This window comes from Petromyzon marinus, chromosome 6, assembly GCF_048934315.1.
Source record: "Petromyzon marinus isolate PM22_M1 ecotype Great Lakes invasive population chromosome 6, UKy_Petmar_22M1.pri1.0, whole genome shotgun sequence".
In the NCBI taxonomy this organism is placed as follows: Eukaryota; Metazoa; Chordata; class Hyperoartia; order Petromyzontiformes; family Petromyzontidae; genus Petromyzon; species Petromyzon marinus.
Genome location: NC_133672.1, coordinates 7,224,491 through 7,246,999, shown reverse-complemented (window position 1 = coordinate 7,246,999; position 22,509 = coordinate 7,224,491). Strand labels below are relative to the sequence as shown.

General features: G+C 48.2%; 2 protein-coding genes across 3 annotated transcripts in view; both read left to right on the top strand.

The window, feature by feature from the left end:
• The first annotated feature begins 3,526 nt into the window (after positions 1-3,526).
• On the top strand, positions 3,527-11,332 carry LOC116939603 (alpha-1,3-galactosyltransferase 2-like). Its single transcript, XM_032948199.2, has 5 exons — positions 3,527-3,576; positions 4,921-5,011; positions 5,995-6,162; positions 7,098-7,248; positions 8,000-11,332. The coding sequence occupies exons 2-5, from the start codon at positions 4,929-4,931 to the stop codon at positions 8,537-8,539; spliced, it is 942 nt and encodes a 313-aa protein (XP_032804090.1). The 5' UTR covers positions 3,527-3,576; positions 4,921-4,928; the 3' UTR covers positions 8,540-11,332.
• The window catches only part of LOC116939605 (sulfotransferase 1C1-like), a 30,962-nt gene continuing 15,594 nt past the window's right edge, over positions 7,142-22,509 (top strand). Inside the window, exons 1-4 of one of the 2 annotated variants that reach the window (XM_076064929.1) lie at positions 7,142-7,248; positions 17,251-17,420; positions 18,146-18,286; positions 19,881-19,978. In XM_076064929.1, coding sequence (XP_075921044.1) covers positions 17,291-17,420; positions 18,146-18,286; positions 19,881-19,978 — 369 coding nt within the window. In that variant the 5' untranslated portion in view covers positions 7,142-7,248; positions 17,251-17,290. Of the gene's footprint in view, positions 7,249-12,594; positions 13,100-17,250; positions 17,421-18,145; positions 18,287-19,880; positions 19,979-22,509 lie in introns of those variants that run through there. The other variant, XM_032948203.2, reaches the window with a different exon arrangement.

Here is a 22,509-nt window from a genome sequence, read left to right as displayed (position 1 = left end):
ATATTCATGAACAGGTGGGGAACTCCACATGGGCCACCCCCCCTCCCGTTATTAATAATCATGAAGTCAATCCGCATGAAGAAGTTGGAGCGGAAACGAAAATTTGTTTGCGCAAATTAGCTTTCATTTTGACGTTTCTTTATGGAAAGTAAAGCTAATAAAGAAATCAATGCAGCAACTAATATAACGAGCCAAAGAAGGGTGTGTGTGTGTGTCCCGCGCGTGACGTCACTGCACATGCCCCCCCCTCATTAATATTCATGCGTGCCTGCATTTTTTGACTAACAAAGAAGGTTCGAGTGGCTATTATATTTTTTTACGCAAATTCGCTTTCGATTTTTCGTATCTTTATGGAAAGTGAAGGCAATGCATAATTCTACGCCGCATCCCAGTGCATTTGGTGCCTTTATTAATTTCTTGGGCACGTCCAACAAAAGGCAGGTGTCTACTTTACGCTGCCAAATTATGCTACGATTAACATTTCTCTGCTACTTTGCAGACATTGTATCGAACTCCAATTGTTTTCACGCCCCGCGAGCGAAAGCGGAGGATAAGTAAGTTATCAGAGCAGCGACTTGCTAGTGATTGAACGTCCGTTAAAGGCAGTCTCACTGTGACATTACGTCATGTGTTTTATGACGTAGTTGCGTGCAATAACCACTGCCATTAATGCAGTGCCGCGGTCAAAATGCTGCGAGGTTTTTTTCGACTTCCTTTTGTGCAGTGTTTGATGACAATCTTCTTCATTCTTCTGCCATTACATTTAGACAAGATAAAATTATACTCTCATCAATGTATTCGTAACTCTAATGCTTCTTTTTGGTTCTCCGTTTTTTGATAAGTTACTTCAGACAGTATCAGCAATCAACTTTATTCACTCTTCTTCCCTATCAAGCGTCCATCGGTGAAGATAAATTTGTCAGTTAGCTTCAGGTGATTTGAAAACAGTGCTAAAGTGAAGTTACGGGTTTTTTTTCAAATTTTACAGCCACAGAGATTGTTGTTCACCTTTGCCTATTGTGTAAGATACCGAAGAGTCCCTGGTAAAATAAATAAATGTCAATGCTTATTTTGCCTCTATGCTAGCTAGATTTGGCCCCTCTGCAGATCACACTGCCCCTATACAGTGTCTATAAAGTGCGGGGCAACTTTTATCGCAGTGCAGGGTCAGACTTTTGAAGAGGTGGGTATTCATCTCAACGGACCGGTATTTCCCCATGACCAGTTGCACGTAGCTCTGTCTAGATATAAATATCCTCAGCGGATCAAAGTGCTCATCAAGGATAGCCAACTGCAGGGAAACCTTTTGAACAGTGATAAGAGATTCACACAAAATATCGTATACCGAGAAATCTTCCAAAGTCCTTATTTGCATTTAATAAGTTAAGAAGATTTAAAGCTTTCGTGACTGCAGTAATTCATATTCTTAGCTCTTTCGGTAAAGTCACGTTGAAGGGAAACAATAAAATAATAAAATATATAAAACAATAAAAATTCTCACGACGTTTCGACCATAACACAATCAGGTGTGATGACCGTTTGTGTTATGGTCGAAACGTCGTGAGAATTTTTATTGTTTAATATATATTTTATTATTTTATTGTTTCCCTTCAACGTGACTTTACCGAAAGAGCTAAGAATAAGAATATAAGTTAAGAAGAATGTCTTTATGTGCTACATTTCTTAAATAAAATTAATAATCACACAATAAAACGTTAATTTACATCTTTAATATTACAGCTTCCGTCCTAGGGCGGGCTAACAAGCTAGTATATAATATAAGCACAACTCAATTCCGTGTTTCCACATATAAGACAAAGAGACTGATGACCATAATACAGGTTTTGGGTTAGATCGCGTAAATATATAAATGTGTCGTTAAACCCGCCACCACCCGACGCAGCCAATTAGTAAAGTTGTGTCACGTAAACAGAAGGTGCCAATTCGTTACTAGTACAGCACACCGGTGTGTTGGAGAGTAATCCCAGAACATTTACGATCTGAGTCCGACGTTTTGCCAGTAATTACAACTAGCATCATCAGGCGGAGAGCCGGATTTGTGGACAAATCCTCCTGTTTCGTTCTTTAAATAGAGGGATAGATGTGATGACGTCACTTGTGAGCCCTTCACGTACGAAGGGAGGGGGGGGATTAATGAATGCATATAGATTAGAATGGGTATCCGTTGCCGGTTGGGTTATTCATATGATAATCAAGGTACACTATGCATGCACATTATACATGCACATTGTTTTTGTACCTCCTGTAGTTTGTGTGCACTACCAGCCTTATTCAGATTGCAAATGTGGTTTTGACTGATAAGATACTGAATATTTTGGGTTCTTTCGGTAAAGTCACGTTGAAGGGAAACAATAAAATAATAAAATATATATAAAAAACACGATATATATTTTATTGTTTCCCTTCAACGTGACTTTACCGAAAGAACCAAGCATATGAATCACTGCAGTCACGAAAGCTTTAAATCAAAAGATACTGAATGTAAATACCGGCTCAGCGTTGCTTGTATTGGGCCAATGCTGCTGAAATTGTACACCTCCAGAAGGCCACATGGCTGATAGGTGGTGTAAAAAAGACAACACAAATGTATATAGAGAGACGTGCAGATAGATGGAGGTGGATAAGTTGCTTATTTACAAAGTAACTCGGTTCACGTCACTATTTATAACCTTGCATATCTCTTGCAAGACACCTCAACTGCATCGATATCTTTCAGAATTGATGTTCCTCCCATTGTCGGAAAAGTGGTGGTTTCACAGCGTTAGTCCCAAGCTCGCACCCTTGCCTCGGCATTCGCCACTCCGCTCAATTCAATTTTTCCTTTTTTTATTTCTTTCCTGGGATCAGAGGGTGAGAGACGGTCGGGGTTGACCGTGGAGGCGCGTCGGTGGCATCGACGGCTATAGGTCGCGATGACCCCTTGACCTTGACTCCGGGCAAACTTCGTCGTAATATTTACTTCTCCCTGTCTCTTAAGCACACGGGCTGCATTTCGCGATTGCGAAAAGTCCGCGAGATGGAAAGGTTCTGTGGATGAACATTGCTTGCAATTGGAAGGCTGCGAGTTCAAATTATGGTTGGGGGGGTCGATAAATTTTGGTACCACTTTGTGGAGAAGTCAACAGCGATCGTCCTATGGAAAGAGAGTTACCCCCGCCATAGGAATGTGCAATATTAACCACAGGCTCAGTGCTGTAACCATAGATGACCATCAATTTCTCAATACCCATTTGAGCAGAAAATCACACTGACTTTTGAGAACCCGTTTCGCGTGGGGTTGATGCCCCTTTAACTAACGCTGACATCTTCTTACCACCCACGGCCGAGCAGTAGCACAATTGTGTAATCACCGCTATTGTTTGAAGTGCGCGTCGCTGCGAGGATGTTTGCGTTTTAAAACGTGCTTCTTTGCTCTAAATGTGTGTTCTGTGGCGGCGTTTCCATGCGCACGGGCGTGGCAATGTGGCATTTATGGGGGTGACATCGCTGATATATAACCAGCAGCAGCAGCGGGTCTGTTGCACGAGCAGAGGGAGCCTACGGAGGGACTCACAGGTGAGCGAGTAGTCTCATGACTCGCAGGCACCCGTTCTGTGTCGATATTCAAAGACACACGGTCACATGACGACCCAACTATTCAGTGGGTAAACTCAGATTTAGTTTTCCTTATTTCAATCCGGGAACGGTCCAGAACGGCTGTTCCGGGATCACAAACCTGTTGATAAGATTTGAACAAATATGTGGTACACTAATATAGGATGATTGTATAAAGGCAGCCCTTGTACTCCAGCAGTCGTGCCTTACTACAATATATCATGTTCCAAGCCAGCCTAACAGCGTTCCAGATATATCGAGATATCAATCCGTGCAAATACGGCCACACAATGAGCCGAGTTATCAGTGGGGTGGCTACATTTTCTCTTTCCGTGACCGTACACAAGTAATCACATATTCACATTCGCAATTTTCAACGGGGTTTGCCGCATGAAGGATACTCGGTGGAGAGTCGCGATTGTTTCCCTCGTCTCCGTGACGAACCCGCTGCATAGTCCAAGAAACGCACCCACGCCGCAGGCACGTGGAAGAGCGAGCGAGAGTTCAGCTCCACTGCCAGCCGCGGCCAGAAATCCGTTACGCGGAGGGTCACGACCATTTCTTGGCGCGTGCAACGTACGTTGAACTTCGTCCGCGCCGTACGTGGCCAACCGTGACAATCGGAGGTGTGATCCAGAGGCGTGTGTGCGCGGGGCTTCTTCCACCGCACAGCTACACAGCCGCGCACCGAGTGCCTCCCGGCGCCGGTGTCTCAGTGCGAACCGAGACTCGCTTCCCACGAGGGTGACGAGGCTCATTGCGGTTATTCTGCCTCGTGGGCTTTGACGTGAAAGCAAACATCTCGGAGAAGCCTCACGACGGCCGTTGTGGGATTCATGGGCAGAGCGAGGGAAGCAGGCAGACCGTGCAGCGTGCTTTGCGCTGCCCGCCACCCTGTTCCATGCCCCCTGACACATGCTGGACCGGTTTTAATACAGGAGACGCGCTTTAAAAGCGGACATGACACGCAAAGTCTACTGAGTGAAAATTAAATCCGTAATTTCGTATTTAGATATTTTGAAAACTTTTAAGATATTTTCAAATCGTGTCGCTGCTCCATAAACAGTTGCTTGTGATATTTTGAAATGTACCTATTTTTCAATGAGAAAACGTGCGCATTTGCCTCATTCCTTCACATAAAGTCCTGGTCACAAAAGCAAAGTTTGTGGGGAATAATATCCATTTTCTATATCACCTGAGGCATAAGCAATTAGAAAATAACACTTACTACCCAGGAACACAAATCGTGTTACATAGTGCCATTTTTTAAAATGTATTTCTGACCTCCACCACCCTGGCCCGCAGAAGTTGCAATGCTGAGGCGACTCTCGGGTAGATTGGGTCTCTGCCTCCTGGTGGCTCTGGGCTGCATTGTAACGGCATTTGTTCTGCACAGGTGAGGATATTACGAGTTTCTGCAACAACAACAACAACAAAAACAACCCGTGCAACGCACGCAGCAACCCACATTTACATCCGCGCGTTGTGTGAGGTCAATGTCGTGTACGGTTTGTGCTCGCGGCGAGCGCGAATCGCAATGGAACAACTTCAGATTTGTCAAGGATGAGAGACCCCACCCCAATCACGGCAGAAACGTGAGCGCAGGTCGGAACAACAAACAAAGACCCCCACCCCCTTCCGCATAGCTTTTGACAGACTGTTGGGAGCAAGTTCTGTTAGGTTGGAACAATAACGCTCAGAGACACGCGCAGAGTGTTGACAAAAAGGCATTGTGCGAAGCCACGGTAAAAGTTAAAACAACATCACCACATATTCTTGGTTCTTTCGGCAAAGTCACGTATTATTTTATTGTTTCCCTTCTACGTGACTTTACCGAAAGAACCAAGAAAATGAATTTCTGCAGTCACGGAAGCTTTAAATCAAAACATCACCACAATGCAGTTCTTCAGGCACTCGGTGGTGTTGCATAACGCGCTCCACTCACGTTTTTTGCGCAATGTTGGCATTGAAGATACTTATACCGAGCGAGCGCTGGTACCAGCTCGACGAGATCTATGAATTTCTTATCGAATAAACGGCAAGGGCAACTCGTGAAATAACGTCGCAAAGAGAGCAACCGTGCGAACCAGCGGAATGTGGAACGTTCAACGAAAGCGATCATTGCTGCGGCTCGATAGAGACCCGTGCGATGTGGGCGAGGGAGAGAAGGTTTGGCAGGCTGAGCTGGTAAATCACTCAAAGTGAGCATCGGGGGATGTGTTCGTCTCCTGTTTGCAACTTAGTGTCACTGGCGGAAATTCCACGTTCATATGGTGGAGGCGAGTATATGCATAGGACAACCACTGTTTACCGCCCCGCAAAGTGGCGCATCTGGTCGGGCCATTGCCCCAAAACGTGGCACTACGTTTCCCTTTTAAGGCAGTGCCACGGACGAATGCCTCGCAGGACGAAGCCAGAGCTCAACAGGACGACCGAGTGGGGGGCGCCCATCGTGTGGAGCGACACGCTCGCCCCCGCCCAGGTGGGCAGCCAGGATGCGGGTGGCACGCCCTTCCGCGTGGTCGTCACCGTGTTTGCCATCGGACGGTGAGTCGCGCGACGGCCGTGGAGTTGACCCCCCCCCCCCCGCATCGACGCGCAGACCACACGGCCTCTTATCACGTACAAGGTACGGGGACAGTGTTGTTTATGCAGGGACTCCTCTACTTACCACCAAGGTGGTAATTAGAGGAGTTTTAGAGGTCTGTTCGTAAGTCGATTTGTTCGTAAGTACAACTTTACTCCTGCCGATTCCAAACACGTTGTACGGCATGGACACTAAACACGGGGAATGGCTTTAAAAGTTGTATAATCTCGTGTAGATGTAGATGTCACTGGTTCTTCATGTTCTGCAGATGTAGATACCACCACCTCCATCTTTTGCGCGGCGGTTGAACCTACTACTTTGGGTCCGAACAGGCAACTGGACATACGGACAAGGTTTGTTCGTATCTCTGAAAGTTCGTAAGTCGAATGTTCGTAAGTAGCGGAGTTACAGTATACAACCCATCGCCCACCACGGACATTCTAGGAGCGCATAATTTGAGCAGCATTGATTCCACGCAAGCAAAGATTCGGCTTTGATAGAGAGCGTGTGCCCACCTCTCAGTCTTTCTTGGGACCGCTTATCTGTGGCTTGCCTCTGGCTCGACCTCGAATGCTCAATCTCGGCTCACGCTTGAGTCGCTCAGTTGCTTCCAAGACGCGTGGATGAGCGGCTCAGCCGTGCCTTGGGGCTCAGAATCAGCTTCATTGGAATCCTGGGCCCGGCTGGGACTATGGTGTAAGGCAGCGCAACTTTAACATTCGATTAACACCACTTTGCGTTAAATTCAAGAGTGGGTGTCCTGCAGAGACTCGTCCCCCGTCACATGAACGTGGAATTTCCGTCAATGGTTCAGGGCTAAAAACAGGAGATGAGCCCTGCGTCGATGCTCATTTTCAGCAGAAAATAACTTCGATTTTTGCCTTTGACTCCACAGATACCTGGACAAATATTTGCCTACATTTTTGGAGACGGCAGAACGATATTTCCTGCTGGGCCACGAGGTCACGTACTTCGTCTTGACAGACTTTCCCTCGTACGTACCTGTGATTGACCTCGCACCCGGAAGATCTCTCGTCTCAATTAAGGTGAGTAAAAACCACAAGATGGCGGAACGTTTGGCTGTCAGTGGTGCGCCAGGCCGCTCGAGCTCTAGCAAATGAGACTCGCCCTGATCTCTTTAGTTGTCACCTTGATAAACAAAACAACGATTTAAGCAACAATTTTAAGCTCACTTGTGGGTCCTCATAAGGGTAACGCCGACTTCTAAAGTGGCAGTGCATCACGATCTATCGAACCTAAATTCACAAGAAGAATTGAACGCATTCGCCAACAGCACTGTCTTAACATGAAAGGGAAAAAAACACATTACGGGCAAATTACCCTTATTCACATTGTTTGTCAAGAGGAAGAGCCGCTTCGCACGGTTGGCTATGTATAGTGCTAAAGAGTGTTCAACACACATACGTAAAGACACATTGTGTTAATACGTATGTGGTTTATTTCCCTTCTATTGAATGCGGCGTGATTGATGGCTGTGTTCGGTGTTTGTTGATCGCACTGCTATGCACTCCGCACTGCCGTGCAGGATGACCGGTTTCTTAAAAAAGATACACAAGCGGTATTTGCCAAGCTCTTTAACTCGCCTCGTGTGCCCATGTGCCGTGTTTGTTTGGCAAAAGTTTTCTTAAGAGCATTATGAACGTAACGATAATTCAATTTATAATGCGCCCAGTGCTAAGCGATTAGGCTCAGAGAGAATTGGAAGCTGCCAAAAAATTCCCTTCACTCGGTGGGCCCTGTCCACCAAATATGATGGGTGGTGGCGATGTCTGAAAGGTCAAGAAACAGGCACGGTGGCAAGACATTTGCATGGACCGCATGAAGACCATCGGTGACCTTGTCGAGAGCACCCTCATGGGCCTAGCCGACTACGTCTTCTGCTTCGACGTGGATCAATACTTCACGGGCCCCTGGGGCCCGGAGGTGCTGGGGGACACCGTGGCAGTGATCCACGCGGGATTTTTCTCAAAGAGGCCGCTCACTTTCCCGTACGAGCGGCGGCCCAAGTCGGCAGCCTACATCGCGCGCGGGGAGGGAGACTTCTACTACCACGCCGCCGTATTCGGGGGCTGCTGCTCAGGCGTGGTGAACATGACGCGAGGGATCTTTCGGGGCATCGTCCGCGACAGGGAGAAGGGGATCGAGGCGATCTGGCACGACGAGAGCCACCTGAACCGCTACTTTTTTGACAACAAGCCGAGCAAAGTGCTCTCCCCCGAATACTCCTGGGATCCGTCGATGAGGTGGAAGGACGTGCCCTCTGTACGAATGACGTATTGGCCGAAAGAATACAAAAAGGTTCGGGAACACCCGTAGAATTGCACAAACAGGCATAGGCTATTTCCTTATTCGCCACCTTGCTAGCTTGCATAGTCAAAGATGATCGCACTCAAGATGGGCTGGCAAAAATAAAACTCCTTAATACGAATGATAAACGGGAACAACCACAAAACGTAGCTGACTGCAACTAACGCCATAAGTCCCACCCTCGCTGTCCAAAACGGCAGGAAGACAATGGCTCCGCCAACTTTTACTATGACGACAAATGTAAGTTGTCTACACGGGGAAGGAAAGTACTAAATTATAATATTTCCACGACCTTTGTTGACCAGACCCACCAGGTTTTCCTAGCAAGGGTGATGTCTCTCTGTGTATTTCCAGTTGAGCCGTATGCAGGTAACCGTTCAGCATTTGATGTTTGCTTTATAACTGTAGACACACCTCCCATTAGCAAAGTTGGCTATGCACGGCGCGAAAGAAGTTCAACATACATACGTAGGTATTTTATTTAAACGGTGAATGTAACAAGTACAATATTGTTATTACTCCTGGTAAATGTCAGAGGTGCTCGCTGGGATGCGAGACATTCAATGACCGTACTCCTGCATCGGCTCAACTGTGACCGAGACAAGGAGGTTCCCGAAGAAGCTTCCAGTCGACTGAGCGTTCCGCTCAGCAGCACACAATGCAACCCCAAAAACATAATCGGAGAGATATGTATTGATCATTTGAGTACAATTCATCTGTTATTATTTTGTTTGCAGTGCAAGTGTGTGTGGAATAGACACGTGTCTCCGTATTGTTAATGTGACGCCGCCTTTGTGAACAAAACAAAAAATGGAATGGGGGGGGGGGGAGACCGGTGCTACGTCACCTTGCGTCGCACAGGGGCAGCTGTCATCAGGGGTGCCGCTAGGTTAAGTTTGCTTGAACTCTGGTGTCACGCGAGCCCCTAGTGGCGAAGGGAGTCGAGGGCGGGAATTTCGAGAGAGAATTCGCTCACGTGAACGGAAAAATAACTGTTTCTCGCGTGAACTCTGTTCGCAAGGGGACAAAGGTATCGACGTAAATTTCGAGGTGCAAGCACAATGCCAGGCACGTGAGACGCGACTGCGTGCAAACCAACATCTCCAATGTGTGGAGGCACCCAGCTGGGTCCATCAGCCGATCGGATCGATTATTCTACTAAGAATTGCTATTGGCTACTTATTTTTCTTGGTCGATGACAGGCGCCTTTAAAAAAAAATGTCAGCCGCCCCAACATCCTGCCTCCCGAAGGCGGGACACCCCGAAAAGCCACTCCCAATGTGACGCGTATCACCTCCCGTCCAGCGATACACGTGGGAACGGAGGAGAGACTTCCTGCCCCCCCCCCCCCCCAGCTATTTTCGCGTTATCGAGCAATTTAAACAATAGTAGATTAAATGGGTTAATGACATTACTTAAGTATTCTTAGTTCTTTCGGTAAAGTCACTTTGAAGGGAAACAATAAAAAATAATAAAAAAATATAAAACAATAAAAATTCTCACGACGTTTCGACCATAACTCACGACGTTTCGACCATAACTCACGACGTTTCGACCATAACACAAACGGTCGTTTGTGTTATGTATATATTTTATTATTTTATTGTTTCCCTTCAACGTGACTTTACCGAAAGAACTAAGAATATGAATTACTGCAGTCACGAAAGCTTTAAATCAAAAATTACTTAAGTAATCGAGAATCCCAGCTCTAGCGGAGTTGGAACTGCGCTTCCCTGTCAATCGAGGTGCGAGTGACACCTGGAAGTGCAAACTGAGAATGTCTCGAAAAGAGAATGACGACATTCGTTTAAACGACGCCACGGCACCTTGGGAGATGGATGCCGAATTGGCGCCCGAAGCGAGTGGATGAAAATGGCTGCCGTGTTAGAGCGCCGCCGCGTGGTACACGCGCGTCATCGCCTGTCTGCGTTGGCAGTGGCGGTGATGGCGCTGATGATGCCGCCATGACGTCGTGGAGTTGTGCGTGGGAGACCTTGAAGACGTGACCAGGAAGCAAGCGCCCGTGCTGTTTGTTCGTCCGTGTGGCCGATCGGGTGTCTCTGGCACCGTGAGAGCCGCGGGCCCCGTGCGAGTGTGCACGGGGCAATGAGTCGGTGGCGGCGATTGCTGCACGGCACGGCGGTGCGAGCCGGGTAGAGCGATCGTTTCTGGGCAGGATTTACAACACAGCAATGATAACCTTCCAGCTGACAACACAAACAACTGGAAACATAATTTTTTTGTTATTTATAATGGAGGAATCCGATGAGCTATAACGCTTTTTTTCACAGGTGTCCAGTAGGGGCGGGTCAGAAAGTTACAACCACAAGCAATAGAAAAACACGATTGGAGAGCCAAGTAGAGGAAAGGTGAACAAATCACTAAAACAATTAAAATATTCACACAAAAATAAAACGAAACTGGTTTCTCCAGTTAAATAAAACACGGCAGGGCATTATGGTTTATCAGATGCTCCTCTTGTAACTAAATCGTGTGAAACGATTGTTCTCAAGAGTTCCCACACTTTTTACCGCCGCACAGGGACAGCTGTCATCAGTGGGTCCCCTAGGCAAGCCAAAAAAAAGCCACAAACTGCAGCTGGGCGCTGGAATGTTTAAGAATGTCACGCGAGGCGCTTTGAGATGTGGAGGCGAATTTATAAAGCGCCGTGTGTGCACAGATCCTGATCACGCGTTATAATGTCGTCCTGCACACATTGCAGGTGTGTCCTTTGCGGATTTAATTTGTAAATTATGCTGTCATGAAGTAATATCCAATAAAATTAACTTCTTTGCACAGTCATTTTGCTGTACTGCGTGTTACATTATTAATGCACGAGGTCAATTTCCTTGAAAAGCGGTATCATATATAGCATACATAAATGTACTCCTACATTAATATTTAATAATAACGTATGTCTCCATGAATGAATTACAACGTTCAAACATTCTATAACACAAACCTATTAAGCACGATCAATCAAGCCCCACAGAGCCCTGCCGCTCGGTTTGGACTATGGATTATTGGCGTAAGGCACTACCACTAGAGTGCAAAGCGCGCCTGCCCCCCCCCCCGCTGAAGGCGCAGCCCCCCTTCTACATTCGCACCGTTGAGTCCAGACGTGTTGGTGCAGTCTTTGCACAGCGGGCGAGGGCTCGAGACGATGGCTGGACAAGAGCCGTTCGGATCGCCGTCACGTTTAATGTCGACTTCACGTGTGCTTGACATTGATCCTCGTGCCCCCCCTGAGTACGTATAGCCCCCCCACCCACACCATCATTTCAAACAAGGTCACAGGGTCGCGGGAGGGAGGGGCACGCGGCCGCGACCCACGGGACCTTTAAGAACATTCGTCCAACGTGTCACGTGTATTTACTTGTTTCTCAACACCATAGGAGGGGGAAAATCAGGTTTATCTTTTTTTTACAGAAACCCGAGAAAGTCCACGTGCATGCCTGTATTATGAGGCACTTTCGTAAGGTGGCTCAGCAGCAGAGCCCTAATAATTATTAATAGCTCAGTGGACTTTACCGGCTAAGATAAAAAAAACATTGTTTCGTTATATTTGTATATCTTTTAAAATCGATGTCTTTACCTTTCCTCTACTTTGCACCGCTATCGCGTTCGGTATTGTTTGTTGTGGGGTAGCGTTCTGACCCGCCCCTGCTGGACATCTGTGAAAAAGATCTTCACAGCTCATCGAATTCCTCCACTATGAAAAAAATAAAGATGTTGATTCTGAAAGAACGACCGAACCTAATGTCACACAAGCAGGCGTCTCTCCGTGATGCTTGCTCAGTCCTGTCGGGTGCGTCAGCGCTAGAGCGTGCAGCTCGCAATCAGAAGGTCGCCAGTTCATATTCTGGTTGGGGGTTGTTGACTCAGCTCATCATCCCTCTGGGATCGATCAAATAGGTTCAACTTTGTGGCGAATTCAACAGTGCACGTTCCATGGAGAGACTCGCCTCGCACACCACAGGAATGTGGGAATGTAGAATTCCCACCATTGGCTTACGGCCTTTTTGTGTGCAAAGTCAGCAGCGGTCTTTGCTCGGCCATAAACTGACTGCTCGTAGAGAAGGGTGAATTCACATCACTCGCACAAAGTTCAGTGTACTCGCGCAAATCAAATAAAACCAAAGAGTATTGCTGAACCTCGTCGTGGCACGAAGAGTCGCGCGTGCTGACGTGAACTCGTTCGCAACAGTTTCGTTCCCGTGGAGTTTGCCGTGGCCCCTTCGGTCAGCAGTGGCCACGAGCAGGCACTTGCAGGGGCTACTCCTTTACTTCGCACACGCGTCCCGTTCACGAGCGGCACGACCTGCTTGTGGAAAGGGAGCGTATTTTATATACATCGGCATCCACTCCTACCGATGTCCCAGACAGCCTTCGCTCGCGCAAACTGAACTTACATAGGATAATAAACGATTGGCTTCGACACCCAGTGCCAATTGACTCGAATCCAAGGTTCATGCGCGCACAACTGCGGTTTTCTCGGCGGTGTGACGACGCCCAGAGCTCACTCGGCTCGGGCGGAATTCGTTTTCTGAGCGTGGGCTCCGGCGACAGGTATGTGTGTGTGTCTGTTCGACAAGTTGTGTGTGTGCGACTGGGGTGTGTGTGTGTGTCTGTTCGACGTGTGTGTGTCTGTGCGACCTGTGTGTGTTCGACGGGTGTGTGTGTGTGTGACGGGTGTGTGTGTGTGTGTGCGTGTCTGTTCGACGTGTGTGTGTGTGTGTTCGACAAGGTATGTGTGTGTGTGCGACTGGTGTGTGTGTGTGTCTGTTCGACGTGTGTGTGTGTCTGTGCGACGGGTGTGTGTGTGTGCGTGTCTGTTCGACAAGGTATGTGCGCGCGACTGGTGTGTGTGTTTGTGTCTGGGCGACCTGTGTGTGTTTCTGTGCGACGGCTGTGTGTGTGTGTGTGACGGGTGTGTGTGTGTGTCTGCGCGACGGGTGTGTGTGTGTGTGTGCGTGTCTGTTCGACAGGTGTGTGTGTCTGTGTGACGGGTGTGTGTTTGTTCGACGGGTGTGTATGTGTGTGTGACGAGTGTGTTTGTGTGTGTGACGAGTGTGTGTGTGTTTGTGTGTGTGACGAGTGTGTGTGTGTGTTTGTGTGTGTGACGAGTGTGTGTGTGTGTTTTTGTGTGTGCGACGGGTGTGTGTGTTTTTGTGTGTGTGACGAGTGTGTGTGTGTTTGTGTGTGTGACTAGTGTGTGTGTGTGTGTTTCTGTGTGTGCGACGAGTGTGTGTGTGTGTGCGATGGGTTTGTGTGCGACAAGTGTGTGTGTGTTTCTGTGTGTGCGACGAGTGTGTGTGTGTTTCTGTGTGTGCGACGAGTGTGTGTGTGTTTGTGTCTGTGCGACGGCTGTGTGTTTGTGTGTCTGTGCAATGGTTGTGTGTGTGTCTGTGCAATGGGTGTGTGTGTGTCTGTGTGACGGGTGTGTGTGTCTGTGTGACGGGTATGTGTGTGTCTGTTCGACGGGTATGTGTGTGTGTGTGTGCGACGGGTGTGTGTGTGTTTGTGTCTGTCCGGCAAAACAACCCCTACCTCCTCGTTGGTGCCGGACAGCAACGTTGTGGTGACCAGTGCCGTGGGGGGAGGGCCAATTGAGATTGGCCATTCCTCTCATCGCGTTTGTAGCCACCACAGCGGCCAAATGGGGCTCTGGACGGGTGCGAGGGGCTGGTAACCCCTCCACTTTCTAATAAATTACCACGATTCCACGGAATAAAAATCGTATTAAGTTTGTGCCGGAGGCCCCGGGGGGACAGGCGTCCATGACGTCTCCTGGCCAAACCATATTTGGTGGAGCCAAAAACTTTAATGTTTACCCTGAGGTTCCTCCAGAAACAGCAATAAACTACTGCGGGTGGCCACGTGGAATATTCGAACGCTGACTGCAGAGGAGGGGCTGCCACTCCTCTGTCGGGAGCTGGACCGGTACCGCCTGGATCTCTGTGGTATTCAGGAGGTCCGGTGGACTGGCTCTGGCTCCTGCCACCATAAGGGGTGGACAGTCCTCTACTGAGGGCAAGAGACTGCAAAAAAACAGGGGATGGCTCTTCTTCTGAACAAAATAATGAAGGGGACGTGGGAGCGGGGCGGTTAGGTGTAAGCCCCAAACTAATTTGGGCTCGCCTTCCCATAAACCAGAGGCAAAGAGTGGTGGTCGTAGTTACTTATGCCCCTACCGAAGACGAACATCCATGGAGGGATGCAGGCAAGGCCGATGGGTCAGATGCCTTCTATGACCTCCTGTCACAGGTGCTAGCTAAAGTGGCCCCTCGGGATAGAGTCATCCTGTTGGGTGACTTTAATTCCCGAGTTGGTCATGATGCTGGCATTTGGTTTGAAATAATTGGAAAGCATGGGCCAGATCAGCTCAATAACAACGGTAGGAAGCTGCAAGATTTTTGTGCCTCTCATGGACTTGTAATTACCAACATGCTGTTCCGACATCAGCGTGTCCACACAACATCATGGATGCATGCCGGGTCGAAGCAAGAACATCTGCTGGACTACATAGTGACGAAACAGCAGATGCGGGCCCATGTCCTTGACACCAGGACCTACCGTGGAGCTGATCGACTTGTTATCTGTAAGATGTGCCTGCGATTCTTCCACTTCGGTGGTGGGTGTACACTCAGGACCCCAATAAAAGCCCATAGTGGCCTGGTCTCAGCTATCTGATGAAAGTTGCAAGCGAAAATTCCATCATTGCTTGCGGCTGAGGTTGGCATCGTCCCCCACTCCTCTTGATGGGCGAGGTTTAGGACTGTGGCTCATGCAACTGCAATGGCTGCATTGGGTACACGGTCCAGACCTCCCCCAGAGACCCTGGTTGATAGAGGAGGTGTTCAGTCTGGCTGAAAAACAACGACAGGCCCACTCTTATCGTCTACAGCATCCCATGTCAGAGAATGAGGAGGCTTACCGCAGCCTTCGCTCGGAGGTTCGGAGAGGTTTTCTGTCCGTTTGCTACAGCAGAGGTGTAGGGAATTCTCACAAGAACTACATCTCTGCTTTATTGTCCTGGTCAAGGCCTATGATACCATCAGTAGGCCTGGGCTGTTCTTCGTGCTTTCGGAGTCCCTGACTCTCTGCTCAATGATCATTAAGGACCTTCATGATGGTGAGCGGGCCTGGGTAAAACTACGTGGCCGGGAGTCGGAGCCATTCTCTGTTCACCTTGGGGTGCGACAGGGTTGTCCACTGGCTCCCACATTATTTAACATCTATTTCGACCACGTAGATCGTGAAGCCTTCGATTGCTGTACCAGAGGAATTTTCATCTGGTACAGATACAATGGGAGGCTGATTGATGCCCGCGTGTGATCAAAGGATGGCTCCATAATGGTCAACCATGTTATTTATGCTGATGATCTGGTAATTTCTGCTCTCTCAGAAGAGGAGTTGGAGGCACCGCTGCTGAACCTGGAGCGTGCCACTAAGAGGTTGGGCCTTACCATCAACCACAACAGAACTAAGCATCTTCCTGGGTATTTTGTACCATTGGACACTCCACCCCCACAACTCCCAAAGGAAGATGGGGCAGTTGTGGAGAGAGTGGAGAGTTTCCCATACCTGGGCAGTGTGCTCATGACCGTCTCTGGTTTGATAGTAGAGGTCTCACTCCGAATCAGTCGAGCGGCATTATCTTTGTATTGGTTGCATAAGGCTGTGTGGAAGCTACCTGGTCTGTCGCTTCACGCAAAGCTTTGGGTCTTCTTGGCCACAGTCATGCCCTCCCATCTCTACACTTGTGAAACGTGGACCCCCCTAATGGAACATCTTCGCCAGTTAGAAACATTTAGGCTGGCCTGCCTACGATCCATCCTGGCTTTATCCAGGCTGGATTGTGTGAGCTCACAAATCCTTGAAAGATCTGGACAAAGCCCCATCGGTGAGCTCCTCCGGCAGGCAAGGCTGCGTTGGTCCAGTCACGTAGCCCGCATGCCCAGCCACCGCATGCCCTAACAGCTTTTGTTCGGCCAGATAGAGGGGGCTTAACGGGCGCGGCACGGGCCAGAGAAGAGATAGAGTGATGTTCACAGGAGGATGTGGAGCTGAGTGGACTTGGCAATGACTGGTACCAACGGTGTCAAGATCGGCCTCTGTGGAGGAGGCTCGTGAAGGGCGTGTTCGTTTGTAAGTGCATGAAAGTGTTGCTGATAATATCGGTGAATAAAAGCAAATATACGAACAGGTGCGAGGCCTCCCCTAGGTCGACCTAGCCCTAAAAGTGTGAGACTATCCCAGTAGACATGGTTCGTTGGCCCGAAGTTGTTTTGACGGTTCCAACTACAGGACAAACGTTGGATACAGGGATCCTGGCCTCTTGGGTTCTCACCTGGTTATAAAATTAAAACTAAACTCAACCATGTTTTTATTTGATTTTACCAGGTCAGGCCCACTTAGCTATGTAGCATGTTTTTAGAAGCGACCTGGCCACAAATGATAGCTTGACGAAGTGGCCTATCGTCATGTGGAAACGTATAGCAGCCAAATGCTCGAAACGCGCGATGTTGATCGTAAACGTGAAGGTTAGAGCCGGAGGAGCCGGAGAAAAATCCACGCGACCATGGGGAGAACGTGCAAAACGTAGAGGCGTCAGGCTCGGGTTTCGAACCCACGACCTCCTGTATACCAGGCGAGGTAGTTAACATCTCGCCACCGTGGCACTTGACTTGAGCACCACTCGACGTCTGTCGCGCTAGACTCTCCACAAGACTCCGCAAGACTCCCGAGTACTCCGGGATGCAGAGGCCCGGCATGAAGTTGGTGAACGGGGTGCCCATGCTGGACTTCCTCGCGGACAAGTGGAGCTGCGTGGAGCAGCTTCAGGCCCGCTCCGATGACCTCGTCATCGCCACATACCCCAAGGCTGGTGAGATCCACCTTCGTTAACATCATCATCATCATAAGCAGCACCAAACTGCAGCACAATCATAATTTACATCAAAATAATTATTCGCAGCAGCAGCATCGTGACGTAGCCAACAGCGGATAGGAGTCATTAGCCGGGTGGCTATGCCCGTGGTTTTTAATCTAGCACTGGAGGCGAGGTTTGGTGGATCACCGCACAAATCGTGTGAACCTCCCTTTCCGTGGGCAGCGGGGGGCCCGTACCCGGGCTCACCAGGGCAACACGGCACATCAATAATGTGGACTCCATCTGTTGGGATTGAGTGTTTGCCCCTCGCACGCATGGGTTTTCTCTGGGTGCTCCGGTTTTCCTTCCACATGTAAAACACTCATCGATTGACCGGTAACGCGACACTATAAAGAGGACCGCAGAGCAGGCAATTGTTGGCGCCGGCTCACTGCGTGGCTGCCTTCCTGTTCGTATGTGTCTACTCGTGCCTCTGAGCCGTTCTCCCTCTTCGGGAGTGAGCGAATACTGTGAGCGTGATCCGTTGAAATGATCATAATCGTCATCATCATCAGGAGCAGCAGCGAGAGTGTCAAACGTCACACACTAGACACGTGTTGATGGGGCAGCGTTGGCTCTTTTCCACTACCTCACCTCGCCTTTTTTTCTCACCTCCCATCATCACCCCGGCTCTCCCCCCCCCCCCCCCCCCTGATCTCCACCCTACCCACATGCTGCAGGCACCACGTGGATGCAGGAGATCGTGGATCTGGTGATAAACGCCACGGACTTGGCACACAACCGCCGCGCGACCATCGATGACCGCATGATCTTCATGGAGTGGAGCTGCGGTCCCGGGGAACCGCCAGAGCTTCGTAGTGGTGATGTGATGGCATCGTCATAATCACCACCACCACCATCACGATATCGTCACCATCATTGAACGGTGACACGGCCCAGCGGAGGCGCATTCGCCTCCGTGTTGCAGAGACCTTGCCGGTCAATACCGCGGTATTGACCATAAAGCACCCCCGCACCGGCTGCTTGGCACTGGATGTGAAAGATCCCGTGACGTCAGTCGAAGACGAGCAGGCCATTGCTTGCCGGCGTCACGGTCTAGGTTTTTTTTTCCAAATTAAAAGGAAAAAAATTAAAGGAAAAAAAAACCTTGCTGATTACTTAGTTGGGAAGTAAATATCAATTGTTAGCCCCTTACTGTAATAATTGACAATATGGTATTGAGTGTGAATGAAACTTTCCCGGGCAAACAATCAGAAGAATGCTAATTATAACTGCTGATTCCATCATTGTTACCATCAGCACCATCATCATTGTCAGCATCAATAACCTCGTGATGTTAATAAACATTTACAATTAACAATACCAGCTGAATCCCCAGCATCATCGCTTTTAATATCACCATGACCACCGTTGGTAGCAACATATCCATGAACAATATCTGGCTCGTCATTCTTGCTACGAGCATCGTCCCCATCATCATCATGATATTCAGCAACATCGTCAATTACATCACCACTACCATCAATAACCATTAACAAATCCCACCATGATCACCATCACCACTTAACATCGCCATCACCCGCACTCAGCGGTAGAGCGAGCGGCTCGCAACCAGATGGTGGCGAGTTATAATCCTGGTCGGAGGTTGACTCGACCCATCACCTCTCTGGGGTCGATACAAAAAAAGTACTTGCCAGGAAGTCAACAGTGTTTGTCCTTTGGATAGACCAGGGGTCGGCAACCAACACAACAAGAAGAGCAATTTCTTTCGAATTCGGTAAAAAAAAATCCCCCTAAATATTTAAAGAGCCGCAATTCGTGCGATTAGCGTCACGAAGCAGCAGTCCCTTGAAGAGCCACGTGCGGCTCCGGTGCCGCAGATTTCCGACCCCTCAGATCAAGGATGTAATTAATATATATTGGGGGGGGGGGACACATCCCCCCCCCCCCAATATTCAAATATGCTCAAAATGCCCCCCCCCCAATACATCGCTATAAAATATATTTATGTTTATATGATTGTGGTTATGGTTGTACTTTAGTCATCCCTAATCTCTGCCATCACATACAATGAAACAAGGAAAGGTAAAAAAGAAAAAAAAAATAGAGCAATGTAATACAATACCACTCTGAGACATTATTGTAAAACAATAAATAAAAAGTCCATCCCATGTGTTAGTGAACTTTAAAATATTTTAGGCAGGAAATGGCAGGAAATTCGTTTTCAAATTTCGAATTTTTTTTCTGGGGGGGGGACCCCCAGATCCCCCTGGAAGATTTGGTCCCCCCCAGCGTTGACTCCATGGCTACGGCCTTGCCTGAGATAGACTCACTCTCACCACGGGGGATGCGGAAGAATCTCCACCACTGGATCAGATGCTGTAACCAGGAGGTGAGCACGACCTCGATGCTCATCGGAGCAGGCAGTCAGTTTGACTTTGTGCACGATTGCAGGTGTGGAGCTGCTCGATGAATTTCCGTCTCCTCGCGTCATCAAGACCCACGTTCCCTACAAGCTCTTTCCCTCTTCGTTCTGGGCGAAGGACTGCAAAGTGAGATTATCATAGCAATCGTCCATGTCGTTATTATCATCATCATCAATATCAGCAGCAGCAGTAGCAACACTCATCGACAAAGGCATCAGCAGCAGTAGCAGCATCTCCAACATCACTACCATTGATATTTACCGGAACGCTGCTTGGCAGGATTGGAGTATGGATTTATCAGCGTAAGGCACTACCACGAGAGTACGAGATACGCGCATCCACACTAATCTGATGTCATTGTACCTGATACACAAGCACACCTTGCACCGCAGCATCGTGAGAACAATGCAAGGCGGCCGTCTGGAACGCTCCTCCTCTCGATATTCAGAAGCCACTGGAGCTAACGCACTTTTAAACCATCTAAATTGAAACCTTCATTTCTTTAGAACTGCTTTTTTGTGGTTTAGTTTGGCGTTCTTCCCCCCTCCCCCTCACCTCCGATTAGCACGGTTGGCTACGTACGGTGCGAAATAAGTTCAACGTGCACGCATACACACAACGGCAATGAGAAGGAGGCTCTGTGGTAGATGGTTGAAGGTGTGGTCAAGTGGATTCGCGTGAAGTCAATAACATGCACAGAGGAGAGGTACTGAATATGGGCGTCTCAACTGACGCCACATCCACTCATTCTCTCCCGTGGCGGTCAGCCGTCTCCATATCACTCTTCTATCGCCACTAACGTGGTGAGCGCATCAATAGTTACGATTTAATGTACGGATTTATGGAGAGACCGTGCGTTTTCTTGCTGTGGTCTGGGACTGTTTTTTTGTTTTGCTGCCTTGCCCAAGATTGTATTCGCTGTTGACAAATCGGCAGGCATCGATGCACTTGTGCTATTTGTACTTATATAATTATTTATTTTCAATCTATTCATATTGCATCCAGTGCCGGATTATCCCAGTAGCAAAAGTAGTTACAGTGAGGGAAAAAAGTATTTGATCCCCTGCTGATTTTGCACGTTTGCCCACTGACAAAGAAATGATAAGTCTATAATTTTAATGGTAGGTTTATTTGAACAGTGAGAGACAGAAAAACAACAACAAAATCCAGAAAAACCCATGTCAAAAATGTTATAAATTGATTTGCATTTTAATGAGGGAAATAAGTATTTGACCCCTCTGCAAAACATGACTTAGTACTTGGTGGCAAAACCCTTGTTGGCAATCACAGAGGTCAGACGTTGCTTGTAGTTGGCCACCAGGTTTGCACACATCTCAGGAGGGATTTTGTCCCACTCCTCTTTGCAGATCATCTCCAAGTCATTAAGGTTTCGAGGCTGACGTTTGGCAACTCGAACCTTCAGCTCCCTCCACAGATTTTCTATGGGATAACGGTCTGGAGACTGGCTAGGCCACTCCAGGACCTTAATGTGCTTCTTCTTGAGCTACTCCTTTGTTGCCTTGGCCATGTGTTTTGGGTCATTGTCATGCTGGAATACCCATCCACGACCCATTTTCAATGCCCTGGCTGAGGGAAGGAGGTTCTCACTCAAGATTTGACGGTACATGGCCCCGTCCATCGTCTCTTTGATGCGGTGAAGTTGTCCTGTCCCCTGAGCAGAAAAACAACCCCAAAGCATAATGTTTCCACCTCCATGTTTGACGGTGGGGATGGAGTTCTTGGGGTCAGAGGCAGCATTCCTCCTCCAAACACGGCGAGTTGAGTTGATGCAAAATAGCTTCATTTTGGTCTCATCTGACCACAACACTTTCACCCAGTTGTCCTCTGAATCATTCAGATGTTCATTGGAAAACTTCAGACGGGCATGTATATGTGCTTTCTTGAGCAGGGGGACATTGCGGGCGCTGCAGGATTTCAGTCCTTCACGGTGTAGTGTGTTACCAATTGTTTTCTTGGTGACTATGGTCCCAGCTGCCTTGAGATCATTGACAAGATCCTCCTGTGTAGTTCTGGGCTGATTTCTCACCGTTCTCATGATCATTGCAACTCCACGAGGTGAGATCTTGCATGGAGCCCCAGGCCGAGGGAGATTGACAGTTATTTTGTGTTTCTTCCATTTGTGAATAATCGCACCAACTGTTGTCACCTTCTCACCAAGCTGCTTGGCAATGGTCTTGTAGCCCATTCCAGCCTTGTGTAGGTTTACAATCTAGTCCCTGACATCCTTGGAGAGCTCTTTGGTCTTGGCCATGGTGGAGAGTTTGGAATCTGATTGATTGATTGCTTCTGTGGACAGGTGTATTTTATACAGGTAACAAGCTGAGATTAGGAGCACTCCCTTTAAGAGTGTGCTCCTAATCTCAGCTCGTTACCTGTATAAAAGACACCTGGGAGCCAGAAATATTTCTGATTGAGAGGGGGTCAAATACTTATTTCCCTCATTAAAAAGCAAATCAATATATAACATTTTTGACATGCGTTTTTCTGAATTTTTGTTATTTTTCTGTCTCTCACTGTTCAAATCAACCTACCATTAAAATTATAGACTGATCATTTCTTTGTCAGTGGGCAAACGTACAAAATCATCAGGGTATCAAATACTTTTTTCCCTCACTGTACATGTGTAGTAGTAGCTA

Coding starts and splice junctions, on each gene's coding strand:
- LOC116939603 (XM_032948199.2), top strand. CDS start 4,929: ATGCTGAGGCGACTCTCGGGTAGATTGGGTCTCTGCCTCCTGGTGGCT. Junction 5,012..5,994: donor ACGGCATTTGTTCTGCACAG/GTGAGGATATTA, acceptor TTCCCTTTTAAG/GCAGTGCCACGGACGAATGC. Junction 7,249..7,999: donor GATCTCTCGTCTCAATTAAG/GTGAGTAAAAAC, acceptor GATGTCTGAAAG/GTCAAGAAACAGGCACGGTG.